This window comes from Trachurus trachurus, assembly GCF_905171665.1.
Source record: "Trachurus trachurus genome assembly, chromosome: 9".
Taxonomy (NCBI): Eukaryota; Metazoa; Chordata; class Actinopteri; order Carangiformes; family Carangidae; genus Trachurus; species Trachurus trachurus.
This window is the reverse complement of record NC_139895.1, coordinates 8,465,077-8,487,626: the sequence shown is the minus strand read 5'-3', so window position 1 is coordinate 8,487,626 and position 22,550 is coordinate 8,465,077. Positions and strand designations below refer to the sequence as shown.

Below are 22,550 nucleotides of genomic sequence, written 5' to 3'. Positions count from 1 at the left end.
TCCTTCACCTCCAGAGAGAGCGGAGAAGAGCTGCAGCGCTGTCTTCTATCATATTGATTTCACCAACATGAGTTTCATTGTAGCAGCCTGTTCACCTGGATGACTCTGCTCTGTGGTGTTAGTGGAGAATATGAAACATCCTGTTCCTGTCACAACATGTGGTTGGTTGTGTTCAGGTGTTTTGTAAAACACAGAAAATATTGATTTTTCTTTTTCCTTTTTTCTTCCAGCATTAAGTGATAAAAAAAAAACAGTAGAATGAGGAGTGGAACTGTGAAGGTCACAAGGTTTTTGTCGTTCCTACTTACCCACTGATTATGCTGTTGGGAAAGCCGAGGTGTTCCGCGAAAGATTCCTGAAACAGAAAGAAAACTCTGTTTAACTAAAAGTATGACTGTATGACATTGAAAAGTTCAAATTGGCTAAAAAACTTGTGATGTCATTGTAAGAATTTAAAGAGCAAACCTGTTTGAATGAGTCCCGTTTAAGTGAGTGTAATGACAAATATGAAGCCATTAGCAGGGCTGGGTGTCACCACTGATCTACTGAATCGATTCAATTGAATACTGATTCTTTAGAGATATTTCAGTTTCAATATCAATTTTGTTCGATTATGGAAGCAGGGTCTCTGCAGGTTTCACCAGCTCAAACTTTAGACTTTTAAAGACCTATTTAAAACCATTATGGATTAAATTTAACACCTATCATAAGAAATAAAAATCGTACAAAAGAAATGCGGAGTCACAAAATTAGAAATTGATTGCAATATATAAGTTGCGTGTTAGGCTTGTTTGTAGTTGAAAATACATTCAATAAAGCACAATGAAGTGTCGCAGGAGCATCTAAAGTGAACTATTTGGGGGCACAAAAAGAAATTGGGGAGCGAAATTAAAAATGTTTATGTAACACATTATTTATTTAATTCACTGGCAACCAACAGGCAGATGGCTTTAAGCCTTGAATAATGTTAAGGGTCAAACGTGACCCATTTTTACATTGGAGAACAGTAAAAACACCAACACTTCACCTTTGGCCTGAAATGTGATGACTTCTAATGTGACCCAGAATAGACAAACATGGAAATATTTCAACTTCTTTAATCAACAGACATGAGCCACAACCTGTTCTGTATTATGACTAACACAATATTTGACACATGAAGTAAATAAATTGGCCTTTGATCACCCCTACATATTATGGTTTTCTTAAACCTAGCCTGAGCCATTAGAGATGGGTCTGGGTCTGGGTCTCACCTCAATGTGCTGGAACATGTACGGGTGGTTGCAGATCTTCTTCAGCTGCATGATGGTGTTCATCAGGGTCTTGGCTCCTCCTTTGCCCTGGAGAAAAATAATCGATCATTTACAGTTTATTTATAATCTTTCTGTCGGTTTAACAGACTCTTTTTCTCGGGGCAGAAAGTTGCATTGAAACTTCAAATGTTAAAAAACTTTGAGTCAAACAGTTGCTGAGTTACTCATTAATCAGTTTTTACTCCTCCTGTGGGAAACATCTGGCTCTTTCTCCGCGACCTGCTCCTCCTCGTTCTCCAGTCGTTGTCATTGATTTTATAGCTGTGATACGATGAGCTCAAAAACTCTCTATGAAGTATCTGTTTAGCCGCAGGAAGCTGCAGATTTCGGGTGATTATTTTCAGCAGCTTCGCCACAAGAGGCGTCTTTCACGTTGTCAAACTGTTCCCACACTGTCACCATGAACATATCCATCAAAAAAAATAAACTATAAGAAGCTTTGATCAACCCTTTAAACCTGATGGATGTTGAGCGTTGTAGCTCTGACAGTGCTTCCTGCTCTCCCAAGTGTGTTGTAGATAACAGAGACTCTGCTGCACACATATACTGTGTATATATATATAGAGAGAGAGAGGCTGGAAGCTGAGACACAGCCTCGGAAGATAAATAAAACTGACATTATAGTTCATCTTTATCTGCTTCAGTATGTTGTTCCTGGTGTATTTACCTTCTTGTCTTTCTCCGAGCCGTCAGTGAGCAGGATGCCTTTCTGCATGTGGCGGTACAGAACCTTCTGAATGGCAGACATGTCACATTTGATGACGTACTCCACCTGTGTGAACGACAGCGACGACAAAAAGCCTTAGTTTTTGATGCTGACAGGTGAAATCGAAATGTAGAAGACAAACAAAACAAAAAAAACATACAGTACAAGAAAGGAGGAGATAAAAAAAAAGTTACAGCATGAGCAGGTGCAGGAGAAATCCTGCCGGGAAGCTTTTAATCAAACTGTCAGACTGTGTTAGTCGTTACCTCAATTAACTGTAGAGCTGGAACAATTATTCACTCAGTTAATCAGAATATAATCAGCTATTCTGTCAACTAATTGTTGGCGGGAAATTCTAGGAAAAAACTATAGCGTTGTTTGGGTATGAGTCACATTTATATGGAGAAATTAGTTTTGCAGTCCGTTAAAAGAAATAAAATAAAATCAACTTTGCGAGCATGAAATAAGAAAAAGCTGTTCAGATAATTCACAGCTGGTTTGTTTGGTAATTTATTTTATTTCACAGTAGTCAAGTACTGAACCGACAGGTGGACGGACGAACCTTGGCCCTGCAGAACTTTTATTCTGGATCTACACATTTTCATTAATTTATTGCATTTATGGCGTAACGGCCCAGCTCTCATTGAAAACTGTTTGATACCTCTGCAGCCTAGTGCGGAAAATACGGTAATATTAAAGGGGAACTATGCAAGTCCAGCCAACTTTTTGCAGTATAGTTAAGCTACCAATCCTGCATAGTTCCTCTTTAAAAATCAATTATGTGACATAACTGCATCGATTCAGAATCGTCCCGTTCAGAATCTCGGTGCATCTTTGAAACGATTATTTCCAGCAACCCCTAGTTTTTAATGCAGAGTTTCTGCAGTTCCCTCTCACCTTCTCTGGCAGCTGAGACTCCACCTCTTTCTTCAGTCGGCGCAGCAGGAAGGGGCGGAGCACTTTGTGCAGACGCCGGATGATCAGGATGGTTTCCTCCTCGTTGAGATCGACCTGAACGAGTCGGAGAGAGAGAGAGAGAGAGAGAAAATCACAGGTTGCTAAAGAAGATGAGATTTATTGTGAGTCACCATAATTTTATCCTGACATGCAGGTGTTTCAGTGCTTTTTCTCTGCTAGTAGAAAATGACAGGTGTGGTGAGTGTGAAGCGAAGAGAGTCCTTGGAGGGGAACAGATTTAAAGACCGGTCCCTTTGAACCAGCCTCCACAGGAGGTTCAGAGTCTCCATGTTTAGAAAAACAGTATTTGGCAAAAAAAAAACCTGCAGCTTCACAGTTTCTTTCAAACATGTTCACAAAGGAAGGTGTGAAATAAGACTCAGATCTATGACATTGATTCTCACTCTGGGGACTCACAGCTTCACAGTGTCATGGAAACTGTGTTGGTTCTTTTTTTGTTTTTCTTTTCACATTCATAACATATTTGTCCTTCTGTGATAATTAATCAAATTAAATTCACAGAGCCTCTCTGTCTGTGCAGCCTTGGTGTTTTTACTGCAGCACAACACAAACAATACAAAGCAGGTTAGTTAAAGCCCCAGTGTGTAACTTATTTGGCTTTTTATTAGCAAAAATCAAATATGTCTTTCATAAATACGTATTTCACTTTAGTCGAATCACACTTGCATACAAATGAAAGCTTTCTCGTACCTTAGAATGAGTTGTTACAAGTCGTTACAATTACAAAAAAGTGGGCGACGCATTGAACCGAGGCGGCCATGTTGCATCGCCATTTTTTTTTTACGTTGAGTGGCAGCGTGACCGTAGGTAACCACGGAAACTCAGCGGAGCTGTCGGCTCGGCCTGTTAAAACTGTCACCACTGTGTAGTGTGAGGAAGGACGGAGGCACCAGTGTTAATTTTGTCGGCTATTTTTCAATTTAGTTTTAGTCTTAGTCTTGTGTCAAATGCCCTTATAAGTTTTAGTCATATTTAGTCAGCTTGTATTCTTTTTTGTTTAGTCACATTTAGTCGACGAAAAGTCTTGGCATTTTAGTCTAGTTTTAGTCAAAGAAAATCCAAAGTATTTTAGTCTAGTTTAGTCAATAGTCTTTTTTTAGTCTTTGAAAGCAGATTGACAGTAGGCTATGTTAATCACAACTAATCTACTCAAACCAATATTGACAGGCAGCTGTCAGATGAGCCAACTTTCCAGCTTGTGTGTGCGTTTATGTAGGCTATTTGTCAGTATCTAAACAGAGATGCACACACACACACACACACACACACACACACACACACACACACACACACACACAGCTTAGAAGCGACCGACCAGCGCGGAGAGGCGTCCACGCCAGGGACACACCAGCCGCAGAAGCGAGGCGCCGAGAAGCGAAGCCCTTTGATGTTAACGATTGTGTCGTTCACACCAGCGCCGCGGCGCAGCTGTCAAGCTGACTGTCAAGCCGGGCAGGAAGTCGCACAAAGAAACAGCGAGAGAATCCGGTTAATTTTCAAAATAAAACACAGCGATTGACAAATGCAATGATGTGAACGGGAGGTGCTCCGGTTCGCACATGATCTCCGTTGCTCGGAGCTTCGCAGCGATTCCGCCGCCGGTTTACAGCGCCCGCAGCCCCCCTGCAATGGCCATGCGCCCCCCGACCCCCATAACCAGTTCGTAGCCTACTCGCCGCACATAGCACAGACAGCACCGGTGTATGTGTGTTCCTCACTCAGGCACACACACACACACACCCTTGGCAGCAGCGCAGGAGGAGAAAAACATGACATGCATCCAGTGATGTGGCACTTTTTGGATTGTAATTTAAAAGTCTGTGACGAAAAAAGAAAGAGACATTTTATTAAGTTTTTATTTGATTAAGTAGATTTCGTCCCGTCTTTTTTCGTCAACAAAAATGCGTGTAAATTTCGTCACAGTCAGTGTTTAAGGGCATTGATTTCGTCTCGTCTTCGTCTCGTTTTCGTCATGAAAAAAACCATCGTTGACGAATATTTTTCGTCTCGTCTTGTCTGACGAAATTAACACTGGGAGGCACTGGTGTTGCATTCAGGTGCAGTCAGGCAGACGGCCGTCGGCAAACCAACCGGATGTCATTTTACTCCACGAGAGAAAGACGGTAAAACGTGGGTCAGGTAAACAATACGACATCACCATGACAACATATTGTCACGCCTGTATTGTTTTGCCTCGTGCTGGCGGACCACTTGTTCACATAGACGCTTGTTTATCCTGTTACATGCAGCGTCTGTTGTCTGTCTGACGTCTGCCCGATTTCACGTGAATGCAACATCAAGAATACGCTCAGATATGCAACCGTACCGCTAGATGGAGGGAATTCCTACAGATTATACCTTTAAAAAAAAAACACTTGATGTGCTTTTGCCCTGTGACGTGTGGCCACTTAAAAAGATAAAGTTCAATGTTTCACCAAAAAGGAAACAGAGACTTCCGGCTCGGCGCTCACCCTCTCTCCCGTCATGGCGAACGGCGCGTTGAACCACTGCTCGAAGGTGCTGCAGCTCTTGAAGATGGTCGGCAGGAGGAAGTTGAGCAGCGCCCACAGCTCGGGCAGCTTGTTCTGCAGCGGCGTCCCGGTGAGCAGGAGGCGGCGAGGGGCCACGTAGTGCGTGTTCAACACCTGGGTCAACTTACAGTGGTGGTTCTTCATGCGGTGGCCCTCGTCCACGATCATGTACTTCCAACGGATCTGCGTGCGGATTACAGGGTTGTTATAGTTAATTTAAGGTAAAACTAGTTAACTGAAATAAAAATAAAAATGAAAACTAACTGAAACTAAACTGAATTCAGATAAAATTTGCTATGTTTTTGTTTTTTAAGGTTGCAGGTAGAAAACGCCACAGCCCGATATGGGACTATTTCCACTACGACCCGCAGGTAGGTAAAAGTAAATGTGTTGTGATGAGGACTGATGTGAAAATTTGTAGGAGGCAACTAAATGGGAAAAATCCCACAAATTTTAAAGTTCATCTTCAGAGCTCTCATAGAAAATCAAGGCTTTCCTCCTGAAAAACAAAGACTAAAGCTAAATAAAAACTTAAACTGCTCCATCACTTGTTAGACTAGCTAAAACTAAATAAAAACTATATAATAACCTTGGTGTTGAAGAAAACTCATTAGACCTTCATTTGAACACTGAGACGAGGAGATGCTGAGTTTGAAATAGGTTTAAATTGAAAGGAGATGATGAAGAACAGTTCCTACACCTGACAGCTCTCATACAGATGAGACGCTACTTATTCACTCTGATTTCCCACACTAACATTAAAGGGATAGTTCAACATTTTGGCAAATTGGCCCATTGCCATAATAATCCCTATAGTCATAGCAGTAGGTTCGTTACCTTTAATTGTCGGTGCAAGCCATTTTCAGAACGGCGGAGCAGAGCCGTGAGCTGCTCAGAGCTACACTACGGAGGCTCATGGGATTTCTTGGTTGCCCTCATCAAACTCATCAAATACACAATCCAACAACTCCAAAACGCTCTGGTGGACAAGTTGTGACCTGCACATTCACCACGCTATGAGATAATAACACAACGTTACGGAGTAAGTTGTTTTTGAGGCAAATGCAGAGACTGCTTGATGAAAAACTGCCCCCATAGGAACGCGGATCAGCAATTTTGCATGAATTTACCTCTAAAACAACTCTGTCTGGTAACGTTGTGTTATTATCTCATAGCGTGGTGAATGTGCAGGTCACAACTTGTCCACCAGAGCGTTTTGGAGTTGTTGGATTGTGTATTTGATGAGTTTGATGAGGGAAACTGATCAGTTTTCTCTGTCTACAAACTGAAACGGAGGAAGCAGCGTTTCTAAAAGTCTGTTTCTGTGTGTGAAGTGTGACAAACGGCGACAGAGTGCATGAAACAACGGGCACAGAGCATTGATCTCCCTCTCACCTTGGCCAGTATGTGCTTGTCCTTGATGATGTATTCGTAGGTGGTCAGCAAGACGTTGAACTTCCCGCTGCGGAGCTGAGGCACGAGCCCACGGCGCAGACCGGGGGTGCCCTTTGACAAAGAGACAAGAGAGTCCCCGTCATCACCAAGGACAACGACAGAGAGAGAGAGAGAGAGAGAGAGAGAGAGAGAGAGAGAGAGAGAGAGAGAGAGAGAGAGAGAGAGAAAAGTGACCTTCTCTTACCTTGTAAGAGATTTTCACCACAGACGGAGCCCACTTGTCAAGTTCATACACCCAGTTTGACAAAGTCCTGGAAAAACAAAATAAAAGAAAAAGAAAGTTTAGATCAATTAACCCTCCTGTTGTCCACCTGGGTCAAGGAAGGAAGGAAGGAAGGAAGGACAAAGTAAAAGTAGTTAGGAAGGAAGGAGGGAAGGAAGGGAAGAAGGAAGGACAAAGGGAAAGATGGGAGGAAAGAAAGAAGGGAAAAAGAAAGGGAAGATAGATGGAGGGAGGGGACTGATTGGGTCAAAAAGGAAGGAAGGAAGGAAGGAAGGAAGGAAGGAAGGAAGGAAGGGAAAACGGATTGTGGAAAGAAGGAAGGACAGATAGATGGAGGGTCAATTGGATCAAATGAGGAAGGAAGAAGAAGTGAGGACAAAGGGAACGAAGGAAGGAAGAAAGGAAGGACAAAGGGAAAGAAGGGAGGAAAGAAGGAAGGAAAGAAAGATGGAGGGTCAATTGGATCAAAAGAGGAAGGAAGAAGTGAAGACGAAGGGAAGGAAGGAAGGAAGGAAGGAAGGAAGGAAGGAAGGAAGGAAGGAAGGAAGGAAGGAAGGAAGGAAGGAAGGAAGGAAGGAAGGAAGGAAGGAAGGGAAAGAAGGAAGGAAAGAAAGATGGAGGGTCAACTGGATCAAAAGAGGAAGGGAAGGAAGGAAGGAAGGAAGGAAGGAAGGAAGGAAGGAAGGAAGGAAGGAAGGAAGGAAGGAAGGAAGGATTGTGAAAAGATAGAAGGAAAGGAGAAAGGAAGGAAGGAAGGAAGGAAGGAAGGAAGGAAGGAAGGAAGGAAGGAAGGAAGGAAGGAAGGAAGGAAGGAAGGAAGGAAGGAAGGAAGGAAGGAAGGAAGGAAGGCAGGGTTCCTACAAGTTTCTTAAAGTTAAATTTAAGACTATTTAATACCTTTTTAAGACCATTTATACATGAAATTAAGACTTTAGTCGGCCTGTTTTACAGCCATATCGGCAAAGAAGAAAAATGAAATTCTTGAATTTCACAGTGTGCGTTTATTTGAAAAACAGTTCACAGTAACCGTGCAAATGAACAGGGGGTCTTCATAAATGAAGTCTGCAGTGACGTATCTAGCTTGCAGGGGTTAAAGCAAAAAAAAATCTTTTGACTGAAATTTTTTTTTGCAAGCCCCCCCCCCCACTCAGCGTGGTGTGCATTATTGTCGTCATTTTTGCCTTGTATTTTAAACCTGATGAAGGAACCTTGTTCTAAAAGTGTTGTTTCTTTGATTCTTCAATAAATGATTCTGCATATGCATAAACCTGAAGATGCACACTGCCTACAAGCTCTGAAGTGGTCAAAAAGGTGAGTCACCAAATCCCTGTAGGGGGTCTGGGGGCATTCCCCCCCAGAAAAAACATTTCTGATTTTAACACATAAATGAAGCATTCTGGTGAACTCTGAGAAGAACATTCTGGTGTACTCTGTGGTTCTGGTGTACTCTGTTTCAGATAGAAAAAAAAAACATTGAGTAGGCCTACTGACTAAGGTTCCCCTATCATTGTAAGGCAACAAGGCAAGAATGGCTGGAGTGTATGAAACTTAAACTGAACTCAGAGGTCTAGTGGGGAGCAAAAACAAATCTCAAGGCATTAATCTAGGGGTCTGGGGTCTGGACCAGCCATTCAAGGGCCGTTTCCTCTGCTATTTGTCCGTGCAGCGGTGCACGCTGAAAAAAAAAAAAAACGAAACCGAATGCGCGCCGCCACGTCCGCTCGGACCAACATATGACCAACAGGTCCGCTCGTGCCGGTGCCGACGTCAACAGCTGCAGGAGACCCAGCGCTACTACGTACCGGTATCTGCCTCCAGCGAGTGACAGTCACGTCACCGGGCTCATACGTGCAGGCAGGCCAGGGTTGCCAGATAGTGCGAAAAATATCCCCCGCACTCTTACTTTTTTACTTCACTGATTAGCGGGAGAAATTACCGACCGGGAGCCGACCTCCACCCTCCCCTCCTGTGCTCGCGCCGCCCCCTACCTCCCTGTTGAGAACCACTAGGTTAATACAACGGTCCTGGCTAGTTTTATTGGTTGAGAGCAGCATTAGTAAACCACAACAAAAACTCGTGTAGCCTTTTTTTTTCCTCCCCTCATTTTTTCTCATTGACGGAAATCCGTCGTGGCGACGGATTACTTTAACCCCTGAGCTTGTGTTCAGATTATTTATACCCTCCTGATTGCGGTGCGGTCGAAATGATTAGTTCCGCCTCTCTGTATTTACATTATTTTTTATTAAATATTCGCGATTGACAAATAAAAACTTAAAAATAGAGAGAAGTTACAAACAGCACAATTTTTAAGACCCAAATATAAAAATTCAAGACTTTTTCAAGACTTTTTAAGGTATTATTTTCAAATTTGAAATTCAATGCTTTTAAGACTTTTTAAGACCCCGCGGGAACCCTGGGAAGGAAGGAAGGAAGGAAGGGAACAAATTGACCCAGAAAGACAACAGGAAGGTTAAAGAGACTAATAATTTGCTGGATGAACATCAAAAAGGAGAAAAAGTTCAGACAACAGAGTTTGTCTGAGACAGATGTCTTTGTTGAGACCTGAGCCCCCCCGGACAGATGAGTCTCTCTGCCCATTAACTTTTAATTTCCTCACACACACACAACTGCAGATAAAAGAAGAGGGGAGTTCAGGGCTTCGCTCCATATTAAAAAGCACATTGACTCAGCGGCGCCGGCCCGGGGGGGTCGAGTCTAAAGCCTCTGCTGCTGTGCCGCCGCTGTCTGACTACAGAAAGAAAGAACGACATACACGCCTCAGGGCCGACGGCTCGGAGAAGAAACCCATCGCTCACTGTTTTTATCCTTTCACACCAGCAGATGTGAAAAAAATCATCACTGAAAAGAAAAGTACAAATTTACTGAAATGTGAAAGTGGGAATTCGCTTTAAAGGGTAAATAGTTGAGTTATCAGGTTTGTTTTCACCTGCTGTGTTTGTTTGCAGAAGCTGAGGAGAAAACCTCAGCAGTCGTTTTATTATTATGATGTGTTTTTTTTCAAGTAGAGACGTTTGTTTGAAGGAGTTTAAATGTACAATAAGTTTCTGCCACTGAGGACGTCTCCATCTAAACAATAACAAGAGACGCAGCGTGTTTTGTAGAGTGGGATCATGAGAGTCACTGCTGCAGTCTGTGTGTTTTAGATCAGATTCCTACAGGCTTTTTTTTTACAAAGAGTTGAATTATTCATAGAGGTCTGAAACAACCAGTCATTTTAAACAAGTAAATAAAGTAGTTTTCACTTTAAATGGCAGTGTTTCTTTGATGCTGTTTCCTCAGCTTGCTTCTGTGATGACCCAAGAGCTTATGATTAAAATCCTTCATCCAGTAAAAACATAATGTAGTTGTAAACAAAATACGAGTCGGAATACTTTAATGTGTTGCTTATACAGTGTCATGCAAAAGTTTGGCCACCCCTGGTCAAAACTTCTGTTAATGTGAACAGTTCAGCACGTGGAAGATGGAATGATCTCCAAAAGGCATAAAGTTAAAGGGATAGTTCAACATTTTGGCAACTTGGCCCATTGCAATAAGTTTTAGGAGTAGGTTCGTTACCTTTAATTGTCGGTGCAAGCTATTTTTAGAACGGCGGAGCAGAGCTGCAAGCTGCTCAGAGCTACGCTACGGAGGCTCATGGGATTTCTTGGTTTCCCTCATCAAACTCATCAAATACACAATCCAACAACTCCAAAATGCTCTGGTGGACAATTTGTCCACCAGAGCAGCTCACGACTCTGCTCCTCCATTCTAAAGATCGCTTGCACTGAAATATAAAGGTAACGAACCTACTGCTATGACTATAGCGATTATGGCAATGGGCCAATTTGCCAAAATGTTGAACTATCCCTTTAAACATTAAACACTCTTTTCCAATATTTTAAGCAATATCAAGTGTATTATTTTAGTTTTCTACAGTTTTAGAGTGAAAAAGGGGAAACAAAGCAGCAGCCTGTAAAATAATGGGAAACTCAGGAGACCAAGGTATCAGACAAGATATTTACTATTTACACACTGTGATAGTCTCCAAAGGGGGGGGCTACTAGCTACTAACTATGCAGGGTGGACAAACCTTTGCTGTGGGCCCTTTTTTGCTTTTCTGTCAGTTTAAAAATGTAAAAGATGAAAAAAAATATTTATACAGTATATTATTTACAATGTAAAGGGAATGTATCATGTGTAACTTTAAGCCTTGCGGAGATCATTTCATCTTCCACTTGCTGAACTGTTCACATTAACAGAAGTTTTGACCAGAGGTGCCCAAACTTTTGCATGATGCCACTGTGTGTGAACTTTCTTTTCACCTTGGAAGGTTTTGCTTAGGTGCACACACACACACAACCCGACTTTATCTTTAAGACTAAATAATTACAGTTATTCACGACATCAGGTGTCTGTCGGCTGCACTCTGCCTCAGGTGTTGTGGTTTTATCCGCAGCTTGTTTTTTGCTGCCAGGGAGGTGGAGAGGCTTTTACTCCTCCTGACATCTGTGCTACAGAAACAGATCAGAGGCCAAATCATCTGTCAAGCAGCTGAGCCGACCTGTCGAGCTGCACTTCACAGCCTCGTCTCCCACTCATTACACTGTACAAGTAGTGTTTTATCAGGAAAAGAAAAAAAAAGACCTGTGGGGGAAAAAGAAAGCTAAAGAATGAATGATGAGTGATTGAGGGAAGAAGCTATGAGGCCAAATGAGGGTACGCTGCTACGTTTGTACTTTGTTATTTTAGACTGTGAAATTATGTCAGTTCTTTCAATAATGAAGCTGAAGAAAAGTCGATGAGTGAATCTGTTGGAACAAATGAGGCATTTTGGGAGTTTGATTGTGTTTGAGTCGTTTGAAGGAAAAATAAACCTCCTGTTCTGCTGCACTTTAAGTCATTTATTTGTAAAATTGAAAGAAAAAATGTTTTACTTAGACTTAAAGTAAGGTTATGCTGTTTTTTTTTTAACAATAAATGTTCATAGCACCGCGGCACCGACACACAAATGCGCCCCATAACCCGTAATCTCTTGTTTATGACAGATAAGACTACACATATATTCACGTCGTAACATCGTATGTGATAAATAACGTTATCCACCGCTCTATGGATTGATTTCTTGCCGGCTTCGTTGTAAACAAATGCACATGGCGGAGAGGAGGGTTAGCAACACAGAGGAGAGACCAGACTTGTATAGTTCCTCTTTAAAACAGGCTAAGGATTAAAATACATCTATGTGAAATATGTTCAGTGTTATAACCCCTTTATCATTAGACCATGTCATTGAAACCATATTGTAAGTTCAGTGACCTTTGACCTCAACATTTTAAAATTGGTCCAACTTTCTTCAAGGGATAGTTCAACATTTTGGCAAATTGGCCCATTACCATATTCCCTATAGTTTTAGCAGTAGGTTCGTTACCTTTATTTGTCGGTAAAAGCTATTTTTAGAACAGCGGAGCAGAGCCACGAGCTGCTCAGAGCTACGCTACGGAGGCTCATGGGATTCATTGGTTTCCCTCATCAAACTCATCAAATACACAATCCAGCAACTCCAAAAAGCTCTGGTGGACAAGTTGTGACCTGCACATTCACCACGCTATGAGATAATAACAGAACGTTACCAGACAGAGTTGTTTTAGAGGTAAATTCATGCAAAACCGCTGATGCGTGTTTCCGTCCGAGGCAGTTTTTCAGCAAGCAGTCTCTGCATTTACCTCGAAAACAACTCTGTCTCCAGTGTTGGGAGTAACGCGTTACAAAAGTAACGCAATTACAGTAATGTATTACTATTTGCTGTAACGCAGTAATATAACGCATTACAAATTAAATTTCGGTAATATTTTACCCGTTACAATCTAAGTAACGCGCGTTACAACGCATTTTCATAAAAACGTGTGAAAACTTATCAGCAGGGCTGCGGGGACTGTGTCCGCGTCTGATCAGGAGGTTGTAGAAAAGGAGGTGATAATCAGCGCAGCAGTAGCAGAGTACATAGGCTAAATTTCTCACGTTTACAAAAAGAACACACAAAACCAAAGGAAAGCATAATTCATATCTACCAGGTCGACTTGGAGCCGCTAACACGAGTGAGTTAGTAGTTAATGCCGTGGTAAAAGTTCTTTCATCTCTCTGGGTCACTCCAGCTGCTCTAGCAGTGTGTTTGAAGCACCGTTACGCAGCCGTGCAGCGCCCACGGTGCGATCCTAACCTCCCTCTCCAGTACCTGGCTGCTCAGCTCCGGGTCCGGGACGAGACCTCACCTCTACTTTCACCTCGTCTTTGTTCCCCTCGCCCGGGCTTTTCAGAGTGTGGCCCGAGCTCTGCTCCATAGCACTGTGCCGTAGCGTGCACCTCCGGTCCAGTGACTGACAGCTGGTATCAACGCATTTACTTTCTCTCAGATATTCTCCCACGGTTCTTCTTTACCGTAGATCAACAATATGTTTATTTGCTCCTTTGTATTAATTCATTGGATCAAATTTCATTCTGCGTTCGCGGTCATGCAGCTCTCTGCTCTCCTTCTCTCTCTCCATGAAAGACATGATTACAATGCGTAAAACTGTCATTTCAATCCTGCGGTTTGCATGTGCTGTTATTTAGGCAGTTACTCTAAGTAGATTATCCGCAAAACGTAGTTTTAGTAGCTGCAGAGGCCTACACATTATGCTACATCACCCTCCACTGAATGTATTATCAGCTGCAATGAACTTAACTTTACAGCAGTGTTTTTCAACCTTGGGGTCGGGACCCCATGTAGGGTCGCCTGGAATTCAAATGGGGTCGCCTGAAATGTCTAGTAATCGATTAAAATATTTTAAAAACGAATTATTATTCTTTTTAAAATTATGATTAAAACACCACACGCAATCCTAAACAACTGTATTCTATACTTTCACTTTCTCAAATTTAAATCGAGTTGCAGCATATAGAAATATCTGAGCTGGTGCATCTTGATCGACGGGGTCGCCAGAAATTTCTGCTGTTATTTTGGCGAAAGTAACTCAAAAGTAATACACAAGTAGTGTAACGCATTACAATTCTGAGACAGTAATATTGTAATGTAACTAATTACTTTCAAATGACAGTAACTAATAATATGTAATGTATTATATTTTGGATGTAACTTGCCCAACACTGCAGCCAATTTGCCAAAATGTTGAACTATCTCTTTAACATGTTGTGATGATGTCAGCTCACTCCTCAGTGGACTGGATGTTGTTACCAGTGACTCAGTGTGAGTTTGTGTTGAGCGATAACTTCGTCTCATCGCCCCCTGGAGGCCGGCGAGTGCGAGCAGCTGACACTTGAATATCTTTAGCGTAAACAGGTGCATCGGTGCCTCAATCAGTGATGGGACTCCTGACTCCCCCCTCCCTCCCCCCTCCTTTACCCCTCACCCGCTTCTCAATTACAGCTCCATCCTGTGATTGCAGCTGATAAGGTTGGTGTAATTTAATCTGGGACTAATTGCTTACTGCTAAAGTAATTATTTTTGGAAACTGTTTGCATCGGTCCCTCGTTACAAAACATTTTTTTTTTTTTAGCACATCACGACACAGAGTGATGAGAGCGAATGATGAGTGCGAGCGGGAGGGGGTGAGGTACTGACGAGAGCGGGACGATGATGAGATAGGGGCCGTTGAGCCTCTTGTGCTCCATCAGGTAGGTGATGAGGGCGATGGTCTGGATGGTTTTGCCGAGGCCCATCTCGTCAGCCAGGATGCCGTTCAGATTGTTGTTGTACAGAGACACCATCCACTCCAGCCCCTGGGTCTGGACAACACACAAACACACAGACAGAGACTCATTTTAAAAAAAAAACAGGCGTGCAGCAGAAATGTCATTCCTCCCTCCATTTATTTCCTGCAGTTTGGTATATTGCTCCTTTTTCACAAGGAATAAAAAGGTCAAATTATCCTGAGCCTCTCTTCTGATTGGCTGACGGCTCTCTGGGTGATCCAATAACCATCATGGGACTAGAATATCTCACCTTTATCTCATCTTAAGACACTCAGAGAAACCAAATCCTGCAAAGTGTATTGGCTGCTTTAGTTGTGACATCACAAAGTGACAGGAAGTCCTGACGGCAGTTTTTTTTTAGGCTCAGTTTGTGAATACAGGCTGTGTGCGTTTCTCTTTGGACAGAGGCTTTGATACTTTCACAGTATAACCCTGCGTTCAAGACAATTTGGAGGTTACAGAGAAGTCGGAACTCCAACTTGGAAATTCCCAACTTCCGACAGGTTAACCCAGAGGAGAAAAAACATGGAAGCCCAAATGAAGTTGGTCGTATTGTGGCTGATTGCTGAACACGAAAAATATAAGTATCAGCAATTTATGCTTATTTTGGAAGCAGAAGCATGAAAATATTGACAGTTAACCCTTTGTTGAAAAATCGGAGCTCTGAGATGATGATACTCTAATTTCCGGCCTGTGATTTCTGAATTTGACGCCATTCAATTCATTTTTCACAACTCAGAGCTTGTTTCTTTTCCGAGTTGCGAGTTGCCTTGGACAAAGCACTACTATAAAACCTAGAGCTGAATTACAGTATAATCAAATGAGACAAGGACATCTACCGTTACGTAATGCGGAGCCTATCAAAAGTTTAAATTGTTTTAAGGCTCTGATGGTTTGGTTGTAATTTCCTGCTCTTCCTTATTACACTTCTCATCAGTTTCAGCTGTTTAATCAGAGGAACTGCCAGAGAATAAGTGAATTGGTTAAATGTGTTTCTCCTGCCTCTCTGCGTGTAATAGTACAAGCAGTTTAAAACATCTGAAGAAGTTAATTTGATGCTTTTCAGAGAGTTTTGCCAATTGCACTTTGATCCTCCAGCCTCTGTGGCATTTTACATCCCAAATAACTCAAGGAACGGCGGAAAAATATCTAGTGTGTAAGCGGCTGATTCGCTCGCTCGCCTGTGGTGATAAAAAAAATAAAAAAAACAATCAGCAAGAGAAAGAACGGAGGAGCAGGAGGAGGTGAAGCGGTGGGGGCAGTGGCAGCAACCAATTAGTTAACGGCATCGTTAACGAAGCACCCGACAGCAGAAACGATCGACCGTAGGGGGGAAATTCACGAGAAATAATAAACTCATAGAGAAGTATTTCCGAGCTTCTGTATATTCTTGCTGATAATTCAGGTCTGATGCACTGATTGCTGTTGTTACTGCAGACAGTCGTTCCAATTACGGTGCAGCAGAAATCGCTCCAATTTTCGCCGGCCGGGAGCTGCCACCATATCTCATTTAAGGTCTGGCAGACCATAAATCAGAGGAGTGCTGGAGCTGCAACCTGATTGGAAGAAAGAAAATGCGAGCAGCGGCCAATTGCCAGTTCCCTATCTGCGGTAATATACCATCTTTCAGTTCCTACAGCAGAGACGAGACGATAGTGTCATACAAGAAAACAAAAGTGATCGGCCAATTTAGTTGCCTAGCAGCAGATATGTTTGGTCACACCCCCGTTTCCCCATCCACAACCGAAGCCATGACAGCTTATAGCTCTTTCTCCACTGCACAGGAGACAGTTTAAAAGATGAGAAACGGTCAAAACCAACAAAACAACAGCGGGTGGTCCTGATAACGCTCGACTGAGCTTCTGCTACAACATCATATGACATCATCACACAGGGCGCGTCGCATCGATCAATCAAATACAAGATGCAGGTGCATTGGATTCTAGTTTGAACCAGAAGTTTTACATGAGAAAGGTGTAGTAGTTTCTGTGGTGACAGATTTCCAGATGTGGCGATATCCTGCAAAATACTATTATTAGTATTACTGTAGTGATCACACCTGTCCAGGTCTAATTGATGAGCAATTTCCCTTTTATTGTATTTCACGTGCAAGTTACCATCTAATAGACATTTACTACATGAATATCAAGTAAAGGAACAGTTTCTGACCTCAGTCATACAAAAAAGGCAACTTTTTATGTGTGAAATGATGTCATGATTGCAGCATGAGGTGTTTGACCTTTGACCATCGAAAGTGGATAAGTATGTCTTTGAGTCTGAGTGAATGTTTGTGCTCAAATTGGAAGAAACTCCTTTGAGGGTTTTATTGAGCCACAGTTACACGGGGATCCAACCCGCACAGGAAAGTTACAGAGTGCAGTTGCAACCGCTCAGGCTGCAGCAGCGACACCATTCATCCTGTTAAAGTTTTTCTACCACTTGAATGAGTTTAGAAACATTATTTTATGATGGAGAAACTACATAGTGTTGCTTTAAAGGAGATAAAAGAGAAAAGTTGTTGATCAGTATGTGCAGGTTCCATTGATTCTGAAGACGCTGGAGTATTTTCAGTTTTATTTTTCTATTACAGCTGCCTCTCTTTTAATTTATTTACTGTCATGCGGCCAAATGTTGCTCCTGTTTTAAAAAACACTTGCTGATTAGCTCAAGGATAAAGTATTATTCAAGGCTTAAGAAAATGTTCCAAAATGTTTGTTTTTCCTTCTGTTCTCGGAAAGAAAAGAAAGTTCAGCTTCAAAAGAAACTTTAAAAATAAGGATGAGCAGGTGAATCTGTGCTGTGTGTACCTGGTAATGTTTGAGCATGCCGTTGATCAGCAGCGTCGACTGCCTCTCCACCCTCTCGATGACAGCGTGGGCCACGCCGTAGTACGACTGGGATTCGGTGTCTCCGGCGGGACCGCTGTACTCGTCGTCCACATCCTGTTTGGCCGAACTGAGTTTGTGTTTCATGGGGAGAAAAATAAAAGATAAAATAATAATAAGTATGTGAAAAAGGACGGAGAGAGAGAGAGAGCTTGTTGAAAACCCTCTCTGACCCGACCTTGTGCTGTGCTCCTCATGATTGATTTTAATGATCGCTGGCTCTGAGGCCAGGAGCAAAGCCTGAGGACAACCTGAGCCCCTCACTGAAGAGTCGCCTCAAGACGAGTCTACAAACACTGTTAAAGCTGCATTCACTTATTTATTTGTTTATTTTGTTGTACTTTTCTTCTCTAAATCTGAGCTTCTTGAATTTTAAACTCCTTCAGCGCCACATGAGGCTCTGCGTTTGTATGTTTCAAGATGAACAACAAGATCAATTTAAAGAAATAGTCCATAAAAGGACACAACAACAACAACTTCTCCTGCTGATGTAATTACTACTAGTCAAATAAAAAGGAAGGAATTAAAATACTCGATGATGTGCTTGGCAGCCTTCACAGTCACTTCGACTCCGTTGGCGTCGATGATCTTCATCTCCTCCATCTCTGCCTTGGCCCCCTCATCATCCTCCTTCAAAAAAGTTGGCAAAGTTGGAGAATGTGTGACTCACAGGAAGAAAACACTTGGCATTGACCTTTGACCTCACAGGCTCTCAACAAGCCACATTTCCTCACGCAGTGAAAAACAAATAAATGAAAGGCTGAAGAAATGAATATTACAGCAGTGTGGTGAGAGGACACTGACAGACAATAATCAGTAATAAAGTCACTTAGATATTGGTTAAAAAATATAAATGTGGTTTTAAAATGCAGTCAAACAATAAATTAAGTAAATATGAGTTAACGATTGAGTGAATACAGTAAGAACAAATGAAAAATTGAGTCACTCAATGATAAAAGCAGTGGTAAATGTATCTTAAAGCAGATATCAGCTTCACGGCCGTTTCGGCTAATGCTGCGTTCAAGGCAGGCTTTTGAAACCGTAAGTTACAGCTTCAAGTCACAACTACGACTTGGTAGCGTTCCAGGTAACCCGTAGCTCGTGTTTTTACCATCCTGTTGTCTGTGAAAGTTCCCTATAACGGCCACTCGTAACTTCCGACCCGTGAACTCGTACCAGATCGAACTGGTATGACTTCACAGGAAGGAAAAACACAAAGTACGAGTTTCTTTGAACGCACCATGAGTTAGCAGCCCCCGCCCTTGTCAGGCATCAATTGGTCCTCGTGCTACGTCACCACATTCACGCGCATCCCTTGGCTGCACACACAGCCCTTCATGCTGTTCTCTCTCCTCATTGGATAACACTTGTATCCCACAAGGAAAATTTTCTCCTCGGGTTACAGCAGAGCAGAGTGACGGAGAGACTCGTGTTTAGGCTGAAATACTTCATGTAAGTGATTGCTGACGGAAAATAGGACTATTTAGGACTTATATTAACAAAAACATTCCACTGATATCTGCTTTAAATTCATTATCATGGTTTTTTTTTAAAGGATAGATTAAACTGCCAATGATATCATTGTTTGACAGGTACTGATATCTCACTGATGAACAGGATAATTAAGTCCTGAGTGTTAATTGGCTTCAGTTTCCAGGATACAGGTAGGTTAGGTAATAATGATATAAATATACAATAATAAAAATTAGTCTCAAAGTGAAGATTAATTACCATAAAGTATCATTTTCATTGCTCTACTGTACTTTTCGAAGTTATTAAGCAAATACCGTCCCCTGTTTATAGATAATTATAAATCTCTATACATCTCTATACATCTTGAAAACTTTAGCGAACCAGCACCTTCATCACCTGTTTTCTGATTCATCTCATCGAAATATGTGAGGATTAACACATTTTATCTCAGGGTGTCGATAATTTCCCAACATTTGTAGAGCAGTGATCTTTTCTTTTCTCTTTATTAAGACCAGATACTGCAGGTAAGATTGCAATAATAAGGTGACTAATAGAAATGACTTGGGACTTGATCCCATCTCTGCTGTTTAATGCAATAACAACAGAGAGAGATCCTGCAGGAAGTCCTGATGGGGATCAAACTACAGCATCACACAGTATGAAACATGAGTGAAGAAGTGCGTACAGCTACAGCCCCCTGCTGGATTCACTTGTGTGAAGGTGTAGTTTATTCTGACTGTCCAGACTGAGATAAACTAAAATCTTTTTTTTTTTTTTTTATCACATTTTCAGGATGCGAGGAGTCGGGAAATAAAAAGTCACTGACCTCCTCCTCGAACTCGGAGCCACTCTCCTCGCTGTCCGACCGCGGGGCCACTTCATAGCTGTTTTTTTTTCAAAAAGGTGGGGGGAAAAGAGAAAAGCAAAGAGAAAAGACAAAGAGCAGTTACAAACAGCTGGATCTTTTCTGCATCGTGCACAGAAACACAACGTTCAACCTTGAATTGATCCCTAGAACAAGCAAAACGGGCAGGGGAGGGGATTAACTACATTATTAGGGAGGAAAACTGATAAAAATCCTCTGTCTTAGCAGAGTGAATATTGTTTTAAGGAGAAAGTCCCACTGCTCCTGAACACAGCAGCAACTTTGCATCATTAAAACAAACACAGCAATGAATAATGTAGGAAATTGTATTGTTTGCACACTGTGGGGAGTTTGTTTCATTACATTTCTTCAGTTTGTGTTTCTTGAAAAAAAAAATCATAGGATATTTCTAGAAGTGAGCAACTTGTTGCATCACTGTATCTTCACAAAAATGAACTTCCTTTGTTCCTCTTTGTATTAACTTAGTTTTATTTAAAAGTTGCTGCACTGACTCAGAGCGGTTCAACCAGCCGTGGAGGTGTGGTGTCCTTCCATTCATCTAATGAGACTACACTGACTTTTAAAAGTCATTACGTGTAAATCTAAAACAATTTAGAGTAGCTGCACTTTGCCTGCTTTTATTCCCACGAGTGCAATTATCCACTCTGCACACTGGCATACAAAACACACTGCTGCTGCTGGTCCTGGTGTGTGTAGGAGTCTCATTCACTAACACAAAACCAACAGATTCAGGTTCTGGAAAGCATTGTTTATGTATGTGTCTACTCATGTAGATGTGTGTTGTGTTGTGTTTAATTTATATCATCGTGCTTGATAAGAAATTTGACTTGATAAAAACATGCCTTTCAACCTTTCAGAAGACATCCTGGTCTAATGTCTGTCACCTCTATGTTTTTTATTGTGTGTGGCATCAAATCTGTATCTTTATCTCTCTATTGCCCAAGACGCATTTCTCCACTCCAGGAGACAATAAAGGCTCATCTTATCTTATCTTATCTTATCTATCTTATCTTATCTTATCTTATCATTTAATCTTAGGTGTCTCAGTTGGAACTTGTGTTTATGTCTTGTAAGGGTTTACATCAGTTGTTTAGGAGTGTTTTGTTTTCAGTAGAGATGGGCTTTTCAAGCAAAAGCACTATTCGATAATCACCGGGAACTATTCGACCATTCTTCGAATATTCATTGCCCTAACCCTAGTTTTCAGACACGTTACTGTGTGTTCACACCGAAACCGTCGGCGGGGCGTCTGATTTCACTTTTGCTGCGCTCTCCCTCTCTGATGCCGTTCGAAAATTTGTGGACGCTTTGGAATATTCAATATATATTTGAATATTCCTGCTTGGTCATCCATTTAAAGGACGTCTTCACTCTGATCGTAGCTCATTTCTATAAAGTTCAGCAGACTTCAACTTACTCTTGACGCTTTTACCAACCAAAACCGTGACGCCAATGTTTTTTGACACTGTTCACTGCTGACAAGACGCCGGCTGTCATGGAAAATGAATGATTTCTGTTCGCCAGGACGCTCCCGACGGTTTTAGTGTGAACGTATAGTTGGTTTACTAGAAAAACACAACTAGGTAGCAGAAGCAGTGAGGATAGGGAAGTGTAAACCCTTTCCAGAAAAAACAACACAGCTTTCATTTAAAGAGGAACTACTGTATGTAAGTCTGGTCTCTTCTCCTCTGCTTTGCTAACCCTCCTCCTGGTCATGTGGCTTTGGTTTCAAGACGCCAGAGAGAAATCAGTAAATAGAGCGGTAGATAATGTTATATATCATATACAATGTTACCATGTGTATATGTGTGTGTAGACTAAACTTATCTGTCATAAACAAGAGATTACAGGTTACGGGGCGCTAGGTGGAAGGCAGAGAGCCTCCGTTCTCCCTGGAACAAGTTACATGTCCTTTATTAAACCATCAAAATTACTCCAAAGCTGTTTAATTAAGGTAAAAATGTAGCATAGTTAAGCTAAAAAAGATCCTGCATAGTTGCTCTTAAACAGAGACATCAGAGGTTGATGACATCACCACCGTGCGGCTCCTCCTCACCCTGGGTTCATCTCCAGCCAGGCCTCCAGCTGGCTGGATTTGGGAGCGTCGGTTCCCTGCAGCACCTTCCCCGTCTCCGTCTGGATCACTTTGACTGGCAGCTCGCTCATCTGGCTGCTCTCGTCCATCGGCTGCAGGCGGGGGAAAGAAAAAAACACAAACACACTGATTACTTTATCTGTAAAACTTTCAATAAGTTGTGTATATGAAGTGTATTCTCACACACACACACACACACCGAGGAGCCTCTGGGGTTGTTCTGCTGATGGACATGAATTAAAGATTCGTCCTTGCTTCA

At 42.0% G+C, this 22,550-nt stretch overlaps 1 protein-coding gene across 4 annotated transcripts in view; it reads right to left on the bottom strand.

The window, feature by feature from the left end:
• Positions 1-22,550, bottom strand: part of smarca2 (SWI/SNF related BAF chromatin remodeling complex subunit ATPase 2) — an 85,232-nt gene that overhangs the window by 38,014 nt on the left and 24,668 nt on the right. For all 4 annotated transcript variants that reach the window (XM_083979908.1, XM_083979909.1, XM_083979910.1 and 1 more), the window contains 12 exons: positions 22,253-22,383; positions 20,137-20,194; positions 18,370-18,467; positions 17,760-17,907; positions 14,822-14,985; positions 7,168-7,234; positions 6,924-7,034; positions 5,469-5,711; positions 2,917-3,030; positions 1,981-2,085; positions 1,254-1,340; positions 309-355 (listed from right to left, as the gene is read on the bottom strand). In XM_083979908.1, coding sequence (XP_083836034.1) covers positions 309-355; positions 1,254-1,340; positions 1,981-2,085; positions 2,917-3,030; positions 5,469-5,711; positions 6,924-7,034; positions 7,168-7,234; positions 14,822-14,985; positions 17,760-17,907; positions 18,370-18,467; positions 20,137-20,194; positions 22,253-22,383 — 1,373 coding nt within the window. The remainder of the gene's footprint in view (positions 1-308; positions 356-1,253; positions 1,341-1,980; positions 2,086-2,916; positions 3,031-5,468; positions 5,712-6,923; positions 7,035-7,167; positions 7,235-14,821; positions 14,986-17,759; positions 17,908-18,369; positions 18,468-20,136; positions 20,195-22,252; positions 22,384-22,550) is intronic.